A 13,205-nucleotide genomic window follows, 5' to 3' on the forward strand; every position below is an offset into this window, starting at 1 on the left:
GACCTATGGTAAGCAATGTGAGTCAATGGAGTATGCCAACCATATGCTCACACATTTTTCTTTTGGCAAGTGTCCTCTCAGTTCTCTAGTGGTCTCAGTTCCTTTAGCATCTTCCTGAACTTGCACAGAATTAAGGTTCCCATGCCTGCTAGCCACAGAAGGAAAGATCACAATATTTTGCATTTACATGCTTATTGACATTTTTAAAATGTCTTCTAACATTTTATGCTCTAAGTCTGTATTTAAAACTTCTCCCATGTAAGCACCAGGTCAGTGTGAAATTTTTTAGGAACACAGAAGCTTTAGAATTCAATACAACCTCTCCGTTTGACCTTACCTTACTGAGTGACTACGGCTGCTTTATCATGAAACCTCTTTCTCTGTGAAATCTTAGGGGATGTCAGGGCATTGTGCTTGCTTCAAAGCCCAGAGAAGATACTGAAGTAGAGAATAAGTATCTATCATTCCAGCTGTAGTTAGAACATGCTTTCCTGCCTCTTTTGTTCCTATCCCAACATCATTTTCTCAGTTACGGAATCCTTTTATTCATTGGACTAACATTTTGTTCTGTAGTCAATTGTTTGGTATAGTACTGTATAGGTACTATACAGTATAATACCACTGTAATTTCTATGGTAACCTAATATAAAGCAACTGTAAGTAGAATAGCAAATCAGCAAGCAAAAAGTAGAAATGTCTCTGCTGAATGGTTGTACTTTCAACAACTTGAACATGGAAGAGATTCATGAGTTGTATTTATGTAATAGTTCCTGCTGGTGCTAGGGTAGCATTGGAAAATGCAATCTGTTTTATGAATGGTGGTTTGACATTTACAAGAGTTAAGTTTTTGTGACACTTAATTGCACAGAAGCTTCCAGATTTTTCTTGTAAGATTGCAAAGTCAGTGTATATTTATCTATTCTGGCCAGTATCCCACCAATTGATCCAATGTGACAGGATATGACAACTGGAAGTTAGTCTATTATAGTTGTTCTTGTACTTTTTCATCGTAGGCAATGTTGGGACGTGGGAATGGAGAGTCATCAGCACGGAAGAAGGAAGAAGAAGAAGTTCAGAGCAAACACAGATTAATCCCCTTTGGGCGCAAAATCTATGAGTTCTACAATGCACCAATTGTTAAATTTTGGTTCTACACTGTAAGGAGCAACTATCATTTTGTCATCTGCCCCTAATGACACACATTTGCAAAGGCCCCCTTCATCAGTATGTTTACATTGTATAAATGAAGCACTGTTTCATAAGAACAAATATTTCTATAAATATGGTTTTGTTTTGAAGATTTCATTAATTTTATTTATTGAAGTATTTCCAGGCCCCTTTTCAGGACCAAAGCCCTCCCAAGGTGGCCTGTCTGAAGATAGTTTGCTGGAAGATGACAAATGGAGCCCCTCTATATGTCACTGAATAATAATGAGAATCTAATGGGATAGTTTAAAGAATTATCCCTATTCCATGTTATGCAAACATAATAGCAGGGGGAGAGGGGATAAAAGGGTAATTTTCACATTTATTTGAACAGCTGATATACTCCAATTTGTGATCTGTCCTGTTCTACTAATTATAGCAATTTATGCACTATTCTGTGGGTTGACTTTGAATAATATAAAACCAGTACCTGAGATCCAAATGCACTCTGATGGAGCACCTGCATGAATGAATTTGCTTGCTCTAATCACTTCAAAAACTGGACAGTTTTGTATATGCTTCTCTTTGCCGACAAAGAATTTTGCACTCCACTGAATACAGAAGCTCTTACAGGAGGTGTGGGATTCTGTAGTGTGCATTTCAACTCTTGCAAATATTGAAAATGGCTGAAGCAGAAAGTTAGCCTTCTTTTTAAGGATGGAAATAGAAATAGAAAACTGGGAATGTTGGATTAAGTAACATATGAGCTAGGCATTTATACTCAGAAAAAAAATGGGTTTATGTCTTTGCAGATGGCATACATTGGGTACTTAATGCTGTTCAATTATATTGTGTTGGTGAAGATGGATCGCTGGCCTTCCATGCAGGAGTGGATAGTTATCTCTTATATATTCACAATGGGGATAGAGAAAATGAGAGAGGTAATGTTATCTTGAAAGATCTGTTAATGGAACTGCTTTCTATAGTTCTGTTTTCACCTAAAAATCAATTTGTTATTGTAGATTTATCAGTATTCTGAGTTGCTTTTGTGCCATTCATAGGACATTACCACCAGTGGAAGAGAGTCCGTTTCGGGTAATTCCTCCTTTTCCCCTAAAGTTCTCCTGCCAACAGAAAATCTGTTCTAAGAAGTTGGAAGGATGCTCCAAAATTGGGGATGGGAGGTGGGGGAACGTTAAAGGGAAGACAAATAAGCAGTGATTTTCTCCCTTGCTGCGCTCATAAGATGCTCTGCTAGATTGAAAACCGTTCTGCTCTCAGAAGCCCAATTTTTCATGAAAGAGAAACTTACGATCTAAGTTATTTCTCTCTGTAAAAGAGAGCAATGCACAGCAATGTAAGGTAGAAAAAATATGGTAAATATTAATAGTATTTTAAATCATATCTTTAAATTTAATTTAAAACAAATGATTCTCCTTCCCATTCAGACCTACATGCATCCCACAGGTTAAATGACAGTTTTCAGTGAAAATTTAAATTGGGAAAATGGCAAGGTGTCGGGCTTCAGTCACCCCAGGACAATGTACCTAATCCAATACAGGGCTGCTAGAAGTTATGGAACATCTTGTGTATCACATAACCACATGTGACGTAAGATCACTTGTGTATCAACTGGTGTTTTTCAAAGAGCACAACACAGGGGAAGAGCTGAGTCCCACAGGGCAAAATTTACTCTAATTTACATATGCCACTTTGCATATGCTGGTAAGTCTGTGTGGGTGTGTTTTTAAAGGACCCTGTCTCCTAAAGACCCCCCCCCCATATGGTTCCAGACGGGAAAAGACCCCTCAGACAGAAAGATTCACAGAAGGCAGCAGGAACTGAAGCATTAATCTAAGGTCAGATGCAACAGAGCTCGACAAGGCCTCCAGACCTTTATTTCAGCAAGTACTCATGGACAGGAGGCTGGTGTGGCACAGGGCCATGCAGGCGTTTGTGGTCCAACCCAAGGAGTGGACCCACCACCACTAGAGCAGGCAGAGATCCTGCATTCATCCTGCCTGAGGGATCCTGTGGGTTTGCTGCCATGTCGATGGAGCACTGGACTTGACGGGCCATTAGTCTGATCCAGCATGGCTTTGCTTATATTTTTATATTCATTTCTACATACATACAAGATTATTCACTTGAGAAGATTATAGTCTAAAATATGTGAAATGTGTAAATAAGCTTGCAAATTTTCCTGGAGCATCAATAAATATTAGTCTTAAATGTTGCTTCTAGAAACCTACACTGTGCTTGAGTTTTAGTTATAACTGCTCAGATTGCACTATAAGCAGAATGCTTTATATATAGTAAAGAACAGTGAAGAAAATAATCTCTACAAACAGAAGGGGGCTCTTCAACATTGATAAAGGAATTCAAGGAAGTTGGGCAGATACCATGATGAACTTAAGTTACACTTTTCATATAACTCAAATATTTCATTTTATTGTATTGTATTCTACATCTAAATGCTTTTTTGGGGGGAAAAGTTTGTTGAACTATAAAGGCTAATACATAGGCAGTTCTGAAATGCATGCAGTAGCATTTATGCATGAAATCGTGCATTTCTAGTATTCAGGTAAAGAAACAGGAAAAGATTAAGGAGGCGAGATAGACCAATTGCAAGCTAGTTGATTGTGCTAATTAACATTAAATGCTTTTTTAAAGTCTGTTTTCTCAGATGATGTGCAAGCCAAAAACAAGCTGAATTTAATCCAATAATACATTTTCTGGCTTCAGAATACAAGCCTTAAAAGTTGTATTCAAAGTTTTTGAAGAGGAATGCAAACTTTTTTTTAACCTTTTTGAATGTGTCTTTTGCATATTGTAGCAAGTACTCTTTCTTTGCTATATTAGATTAATTTTACAAAATATCCAGAAAAGATGTAAATACTAAATGGACTTAAGGACATGATCCAGCCACTGCAAAATCAGTGCACGTGGTACAATGTAGAAACCTAACCAAGCATATTGTCTGCCAGGTCCAGCTCAAAGGCACATTAAATACACAAAGCCTTACTGCCAACATGCTATAACCAAGCCACACAATGGTTCTACTCAGCATTTCTGGAGACGCACCCAGAAATCAAGGCTCTAGCTGCAATTTCCCTTAATCAGAACGCAGGCTGGGGCTGGCCAGAGCAAGTTTGCAAAGAAGGCCCTGTGACATTTTTGCAAAGGAAGCCTGCGAGGTCTTTCTGAGAGAGACCGCCTGCCCCCAAAACCATAATGTCTTAGCTAGCCCTAATGGCTATCTTAGGCTTACGAAGATTTATCCCATGGACTGAGTGATGGGGCGAGGTGTTGCAAAGAACCAGATAGATTTTTTGTCATGTGGTTCCTCGCATTCTGCAAGTTACAGAATCCAAGACTGCTTTCCTGGGCTCTTCCTATTCTGCTCCACTCCCCAGAACAGAACCTGATAAGTCAATAAACCCAGGTAGGGCTGAGCCTGAGGTATGTACTTCCCACCTTGAGCTGTTTACCACAGATGGCACAGCTGCATGCTGCTATGGCCTAGCCCCTCTACATACCTTCTGGATCATGAGTAACATGATAGAATTTGATTGAATTGGTTGATATATGAAAATTTGCTATGCATTCAGCACCTATAGGACTCATATTGAAACAGCAAGTTTGATCCCTGCACCCCTCTTTCATGTTCTCCAGATATTAATGTCAGAACCCGGTAAGCTGCTGCAGAAGGTGAAAGTGTGGCTTCAGGAGTATTGGAACGTTACTGATCTCATTGCCATTCTCCTGTTCTCTGTGGGTATGGTACTTCGCCTCCAGGATCAGCCGTTCCGGAGCGACGGTCGTGTCATATACTGTGTCAACATCATTTACTGGTACATCCGATTGCTAGACATCTTCGGGGTGAACAAGTATTTGGGGCCATATGTAATGATGATTGGGAAAATGGTAAGAAAAAGTTTCCCATCTTTCCTTTTTGTATGGAATGTTATCACTGAAACAGTAGAAGGTGATTCTAGTTTCATGCAACCTTGGGGATTAATATCAAGCAGATTAAAAACAGAATCTTAATTAAAGCATAACATGAAACAAATAGGTTAAAGGCACACTTACAAACACAAATACGTAGCAACCTACCGACTTAAGTCTCTTAGCCACAAATCAGGCTAAATTCCAAAGGCCTGCCTAACTAAAAATGTATTTACCTACCAGTGGAATAAAAACAGAGATCTAACCTACCCAGAGCCTAGGAACAGCCATAGAAAGGGCCCTTTCTTGCATCCCCACCAAACATAGCTCTCATGGTGGCAGGACAAAGCAAAGCCTCCCCCAAAGATCTTAAAACTCAGGCAGTCTTCTGTGGGAATAGCAGTCTTTCAGGCAGCCTGGTACCAAGCTAAATGATCATAACCAGCACTTGAATTCTGCCTGAAAACAGACAGTTTGCCAGTGAAGCTCTTGTAACAATGGAGCCAGTCATGTGTTCCCTGTGACCTGTCCCAATCAACAGTCTGGTCACAGCATTCTGAACAATTCAAGTTTCTGAACAGATTTTAAACACAACCCCACATACAGTGCATTACTAGTAGTCTAAATGGGTTGTAACTAAGGCCTGAGTAATCATGGGCAGATCAGATCAGACATCTCTAAGAATGACCACAGTCAGCACACTAGCTTCAGTTGTGCAGATACACTCCTGGCCACCTCCAAAATCTATGCATTCAGATTCATGGCTGACTCCAGGAGCACATGCAAACTGTGATACTGATCTTTAGAGGGAGTATAAGAACAACAAAAGGGCAAGCAGGTACCTCAGGTACTAGTGGACCTTCCTTGAGTTATATGCACAAAAGTGCAGAGTGCACAAATTTTGTGTAGGTCCCTCACCCTAACAGACACTAATGAGTGCTCATTTGTTTTACCACTGATTGTTATGGAGCTTTCCCTCTCCATGGCTCCTGGTGACCAATCAGGAATGTGCCTCAGATAGCCTGGCTGGGTTAGAGGCTGGGCAGGAGAAAGACATTTGCATCTTTTGGAGATGCCATTCCTGTAGCGTAGGAGTAGAAACTACACCTATGGTGTATACCAAAAGATGAGAGCCAATAGGCATCAGTTTTACTGGCCTGTAAAACTTACCTTGTTTGGGCAATGTCAAGATATTAAGAGTATACTGAAAATGGCAGAGAAGCTGGACTCTGTTGTAGCATTTCCAAGTAACATCACTGAATTGTCATGATCAGTAGGACTTCTTCAAAGTGGAACCAGTGGCCATGGGTTTTCCCACACTGGGGACATTCAAAAGAAACTGGACAGCCATGTGAGTGGGATGGTGTAAATTAGTGTCCTGCAACAGCAGGGGGTTGGACCTGATGGCCTGCATGGCCCCTTCCAACTCTACTACTATTCTATGAAACGTACTTCAAAGGGGGGAAAAGGAAGCTTGAAGCCTGGAGCATAATGAAATAGCCTTTCCCAGTGGCTAAGACTTTACATGAGAACTGAGGGCTGTTTCACATATAGATGCATTCCAGTTGATTTCCCATCCTTAGATTACCCAAATGGTGTTATGATGAATGTGTAAACAGAGTCCCTTGATAGGTACTGTGGGTGAAGTGCTGTAATAGGAAAACTCTATCTCTGATGGCCTATTCAAAAGTGCAAGCTTTTACTTGATGTTACATTTATGAACTGGGCTTTGGTAAAATTATGGGAAAAGAATCTTGCCAATACTTACTTCTGCTTAGGTCCAAAGTATGTCCCACCACAAAGAGAGGTCAGGCTAGTAGGTACATGAGACAGGGCCTTTTCTGCTGCAGCATCACAACTGTGAAACTTCCGCATAAAGCAAGTTCAGGCTGGTGCCATCCCTACTGAATTTGTGGTGAGCAATAAAAACTGTTTTGCCAGGTCTTCAGGTACGGTTAGGTGGATTATAATAAATAACATTTTGTTTCTGCTTTGTTCTGTTGTGTTTTTGATGCACTGTTGTTTTAAATGGTACATTGCTTTGAGGGCCTGGAGGGCAGAAAAATAATTAATACTTTTAGTCAATAAATTATAATGTTTATAGCTGTACAACCTTAATCCCAGTAGAAACACAGACATCAAACATCTTTTAGGTAGTTTTTTCTCCACCTAAAATAGTCTAAATAAGTTAAGTAATATTTCCATGGCTGGTTTCATATTAAATGATCACACACAGCAGGGGTTCTGTGCCTCTTCCTTCCTCCCCCTGCCAATCCTCCTGCAGTATCCCAGAGGACACTGCGGAAGTACCAAGATTTCTCCTGAGCTGCAGGAGGCCATTTTGCATGGCCATAGCTTGTCTTTAAAAAAGAAAATACCCTCTGTGTTATCTACACTTGGGAAAGTGAAGGCAGCCCAGGCTCACACAGCTTTCTCCAAGGCCCCGAGGATTCTGCTGCAAAGGGTGCTTTCCACACACCCTACCTTTAACCTCTGAAAAAAGTTAGTGGTAGACTATGAAGTTGTAATTTGTCTGCATGGAACAGAATACATGCCAAATTAAAGTTTTGTATTCCTTAATTAGTTTTAAAGGTGGTGGGTGGAAAGCACCATTTGCAGTAGAATCCTTGGGAGATTTTGCAGATGCTTATCTCGTTCTCACTTTCCCAGTGCACTAAACTACCATGGCTAAACGTGTTGCATGAACCCAGTCAACATCTGTATTTCTATGCATGTATTATGCATGTGCTACACATACAAGGAAACATATACACAAATTCATTAGCAAAGTGAAGAACCAAAGACTACCCTCATTCAGCCTCTGTGTTTATTGCAGTGTGCAATGTTTACCAGTACCTTTAAGAGGAATGTGAAAACATTACAACATTAGTCATCTTGTAAGCATTCTTACATGAAAACCCTCTCAGGGATTGCAAAAGACCCCCAGCAGCTTGACATCCTAGAGGCCAAAGGCCACTAGGAACAAGGGAAAGGGAGTCTTGCAGAGGGATCGCTGTGACAGGACAAGCCACCACAGGGAGGACAACTTGTTATCATGTGGACATTTGAATAATTAGATTCATATGTTTTAGAAACATTTGTTCTCACCGGAAAAAGTGGATGTCATTCCCTGTGCCTCTCTATTTCTCTTTTCTTTCAGATGATAGACATGATGTATTTTGTCATTATTATGTTGGTAGTTCTGATGAGCTTTGGTGTTGCAAGGCAGGCAATCCTCTTCCCCAATGAAGAGCCTTCGTGGAAGCTGGCAAAAAATATTTTTTACATGCCCTATTGGATGATCTATGGGGAAGTGTTTGCAGACCAGATAGACCGTAAGCACGTTTATGATTCTCATACTCCAAAGTCAGGTATTCAATTTTGATCAGGTGATGTCTTACAAGATCATCTTTATACTCTCAATAAATGGCTCAGGATAGAGGACTCAAACATCAAAGGAAAGTATAATGAGAAAGGAATCTGTTCCTGGCCATCACTTAAATTGTTAATTTCAGAAGGTGATATTAACAGCATTTCTCAATAAACCTAATCATAACCCTGCCAAGTTATTCTTTTCTTTTTTAACACATAAATTGCATTAGAAATGACATATTTCTTGTTTTAATTATCCAGATTATGGGGAAAAGTCTTAGGTATCCATGATGAGCTCAAGGGTACATCTAAGACATAAGGTATATCTACACAAGAAATTGCATCAGTTTTCTACCATTCTAACTATCATGGCATTTCCAAAGAGTACTGGGAATTACAACCTCTGTGGGTGAGCTGAGAATGCCGTTATTTGCAGAACTGGAAAGAGGGAGTGACTACTAGGCCCATTCAAGTCCATGGTGTAGATTATACCTGTATTTCATTCTCCCCTTCCCTGATCCATTTGTTTGATTTTGGAACATTCACATCAATCCAGTTTTCTATGAAGCATTCAGTTATTGGGCTAGATTATAGGTTGTTGCTCTAGTTGTAGTTAAGTCAGGAGCATTACACTGATTTATGCCATAGTCCTGTGATCTGTTTGCTACCACACTTTGGAAAAATAGCAAAATTATTAAGGAAGAAAAACTGGTTGTATCGTACATTATCAGAATGGGATACAGACTGAACAAGTCCTTGGTTCAAATCTTATCTCTGCCATGAATTTAATAAGTGGCCACAGGCAAGCAACTCTCTCTCAGCCTCAGTTCCTCCCCTCCCCCCTGCCATCAGCATTAGAGGGGATAATAATCCTGACTTATATTAGAGGACTGGAACTAGACAATGCATGTGAAGTACTGTGAGTACTTGAGAGCACCATACGCTATCCTAATATTATTACTGTGGTCCAAATCTAGCACCTGTTTCTATACATGCTGTCCTTTGCCTGCACATCTGCAAATGTCAGTTTTCTATTTAATGACTCCTCCTGGTACTTCCCAGAGTAACATGCCAGAGCAGATCAGGGCTAATGTAATTAGGCATCCTTTGGAATGCAACAATGAGAGCAGAACCACCATCCTTAGCACAGACAGGCATGCAGGACGATTTTAGTTAGCTCGCCTTTTCTGCTTGACTGTATCTGGGTAGCAATGAAAAGTGAGAGTTTGCTCCAATGGGAATGATTTTGTCTGTGTTAGTAGATCCATTGTGATGTGCAGCCTTAAGGAATGTGGTTCCATAGTGCAGTTCTTGCACATGCGGAATTGAAGAACACAGAATATCATTGGAGGCAGCTTGGTTTTCCCTGCTGTTCTGATCTAGATAAAATGAATTCATCTACACTAGCATTCACCTAAAATTTCCCCTCCACAATATTCCCACATAAAAAGGAAAATTTGCTAGAAAACTCTTTCTGAATCCTCTTTTCTTCCAAAAGGTTATTTTAAAAGACATATACCACTGTCAGAAAGAAGATTTCCAATTGCAAATTATCTTTCCTTTTTGCTCCCATTGATAGCATGGCATGTGAACTAAAAAGCTGTCATCTATAGAGTTTTCTTCCTGACATTAGCTTTCTGCTTTGTTCCATCTGTCTTTTCTCCTCCCATATTCAGAAGTTTTCGTTTTTAAAACTTAGAAGACCATAGGTGTAATGATGGGGAAAAGAGTGCAGATAGGGAAAGATAATTGACTGTGGAGTTTTGTTTCATAAATGTCTGTTCCTCTACAAGTGGCCATTTATTGATGTTGTACTAAGTATCTGACATAGTGCAACAAATTCCATAGCTATTCGGCTGCAGGGGCGGGGTGCTTTTTTAAATCTGGTGTGCTGATTCTAGTTTAGAACCATGCAAATGGAGAAGCAAAAGGACAAAAGTGGCTCACAATGTTATTCATTTACTCGTTTAAAATGTTTCTTGGCTGTCTTTTAACTGAAAGCAGCTGCTAAGCTCCACTCCCCCCAGAGATTGAAACAAATCCATCAAATAATTGTTGTTACTGATTATTGAACTTTTGCATGAAGCTGCAAATGTGATTAATGCAGCATCCGATGCATTGTATTATTGCTAGACAGGCTGTGAAAGAAATTGCACCATCCCTTCCTTGGAAGAACTCGAGATAGTTCATCAGGTATTATTGAGTCTCTATATTTGACGTAACTATAGCATTTGGAAAGAGAAAGCAGAGCTTGCCTGCTCTTGTGTTATGCAAATACTTGGTAAGATCCATTAAATCACCATGATTTTTAGCTGGATGCTTGGCAAAGCAGCCACAGTGGCGTGTTTCTGTTACTGAGACAGAGTTCTGGGCAAAACAGAAATTCAAAGCAAAGACCAAATGTCATCTGGCCTCATTCAAAGGATAATTGTGTAGAGCCAAAAGTAGGGAAAGATCTGACATTACACCAAGAAAGAGGAACTCTGGGAAATTGAGATCTGATAAGAAATTCCCCCTCATACTATTATTATACTAGGACTTAAAGTACAAGAGTATGTTGCAGAATATTATATTGTTCAAGAATACGCAATTTCTCATATGTGAAGTCAGAATAAATATTCCCAAAATTATTAACCAGTAGCATAGGCAAACAAAAAAACCCCATCATGGGCTGGTTAAACTAAACAGATAATTCCTAATCTTTGTGCTTTTCTCTATTTAAAAAGGTATGACCATATATCTCCACATTGGCCTAAGCTAAATCAGCCACAATTTACTATTTAGAGTATTCTGGAGTGTTTGTACTTTCTCAAATATCAAGACAGTCTGAGACCTCTATGTTACTTTTTGAATGCAATTTGATCTTAAAGATAATGTTATTGCATTGCATTTTTGTATTCAGGTCTTTCTTTTCCTTTTCTTACATGCTTTATACCATGTCTTGCCGGCCATAAATTCTGAGTCCTTTTAGAAATCCACATCTCTCCATATGTATCTGATCTGAATTTTATAAAATATTTCACTGAATTTGAGAAACATACAAATGCTATCTGTAACTCTAAAATAACTTTGGTTTTTTGTTTTAACACATTGCATTAAAAAAGTGAAGCATGACAGCAGGCTGACCAAGTCCACCTCTCATCAACTGGTAGCCTCTCCGTTCAATGGATATGTTTCCATGTTTGTCTTCGCCTTGTTGAAAGAAAGCATAGAAGTGGTTTCTCTCTAATGCATGTTCCCTTGAATTTTGATGGTGAAGAGATATCAGTAAATACATGCTCGAATTCTATTTTGAATGGTGAAAAGCCTGAATCCACATGGATACGCTAATAAAATTGATTTATAGAAAGGTACTTTTGTACTTAAGTTATGAGGCACTGTATTATTTGAGATGTCTCTTGCTATACACATAAGCTTCTGGCTCTGGCTCTAGAAGGAACAATAGCTCACTTGCTTTACATAGAAAAGGTTCCAGGGACAGTTCCTGGCATCCATCATCAAAACTATCTTGGGCAGCAGAGCCAACTTAGGAAATTGCTGTGGATGGTATTGTGAGGGGCCACTGCCTCAGAACAGACAGTATGTACTTCCCATTCTCTAGCTCCAGCACTTTGCACGGACACACAGGATAAGGAAAACATGTCAATTCACTATGAACTACCTTTCCTGTCCTGTCCATAGTGTAAACTGTGGAGGCAAGCTTGACAAACAAGAATCTTCTCAATTTTGTTTAGCATCTGCTTTACTGCATGTCAGCTCCCAACCATAAGGAGGCAGGTCTCCATCACATGCAAGTTAGCACCCAGTACACCTTAAGATCTGCCTGGTGATTCTTACCTTTCCTGGCAGCTCTATCAGTCCTGGCTGATTATATTTATTTTGGTGTTTGCTGCATGGTCCATGATGTAGCAAGGGACAGTTTTTGGACCAAGTGCCATGATGTATCTGTAGGAACATGTTGGGGGTCACAAGTCAGTAACAGGCAGGGACAAATACTAAAGCTGGTGGAGAAGGAGCCCAAACTGGATAGAGATACAGCCAGAGGAGAGGGGGTGAGCTACTGTCCCTTTCCCTCATTCCTCAGCTGTTTTCCTGTGAGATGAGAAGCCAGAGAAGAAGGTGATGTTTATACTGCCACTTCCCAATGACCTCCTCTCAAATGCAGTGCAAAGTACAGTGAAAGTGGAGACTGCTCTTTCAGAAACTGCCACTTGAGGTACTCAAGTGGCTGCTCCCAACTGAGCCAGCTTGCTCAGCCCTTGCCTTCATAAAACGTTGGTTCAAGGTGACAGTTTCCAACCATGTGGGTCTTCAGAGAAGGAGCAGAACCTCAGCCAGCCCACAAGAGCCATCAATGGCTTCCAGGCCAAAGGTTCCCCATGAATGCTATAGCAGAAAGAACAGAAGAAAGTATCAAGAAAGTACTGCTTATTTCCCTTTCATGGATCACTGCCTTGCGTGGCAAAGGCGCTTGCATATCTCAATGAAGCTATGAGCTATCCTGTGCAGGACCACCCAAGACAGACAGGTCATAGCAGAGAGTTCTGACAAAACGTGATCCACTGGAGAAGGAAATGGCAACCCACTCCAGTATCTTTGCCATGAAAACCCCATGGACAGTACCAAAAGGCAAAAAGATATGATGCCGGAAGATGAGCCCCTGAGGTTGGAAGGTGTCCAATATGCTACTGGGAAAGAGCAGAGGGCTAGTACTAGTAGAGACTGGGTCAAAGCTGAAA

The 13,205-nt window shown here is 40.2% G+C and overlaps 1 protein-coding gene across 4 annotated transcripts in view; it reads left to right on the forward strand.

The window, feature by feature from the left end:
• TRPM3 (transient receptor potential cation channel subfamily M member 3) overlaps positions 1-13,205 on the forward strand; it is a 372,035-nt gene that overhangs the window by 342,721 nt on the left and 16,109 nt on the right. For all 4 annotated transcript variants that reach the window (XM_044446645.1, XM_044446646.1, XM_044446647.1 and 1 more), the window contains 4 exons: positions 1,014-1,157; positions 1,959-2,087; positions 4,822-5,073; positions 8,255-8,429. In XM_044446645.1, the coding sequence (XP_044302580.1) occupies positions 1,014-1,157; positions 1,959-2,087; positions 4,822-5,073; positions 8,255-8,429 (700 nt within the window). The remainder of the gene's footprint in view (positions 1-1,013; positions 1,158-1,958; positions 2,088-4,821; positions 5,074-8,254; positions 8,430-13,205) is intronic.

This window comes from Varanus komodoensis, unplaced genomic scaffold (genome assembly GCF_004798865.1).
Source record: "Varanus komodoensis strain SLA01 unplaced genomic scaffold, ASM479886v1 scaffold5, whole genome shotgun sequence".
NCBI lineage: Eukaryota > Metazoa > Chordata > Lepidosauria > Squamata > Varanidae > Varanus > Varanus komodoensis.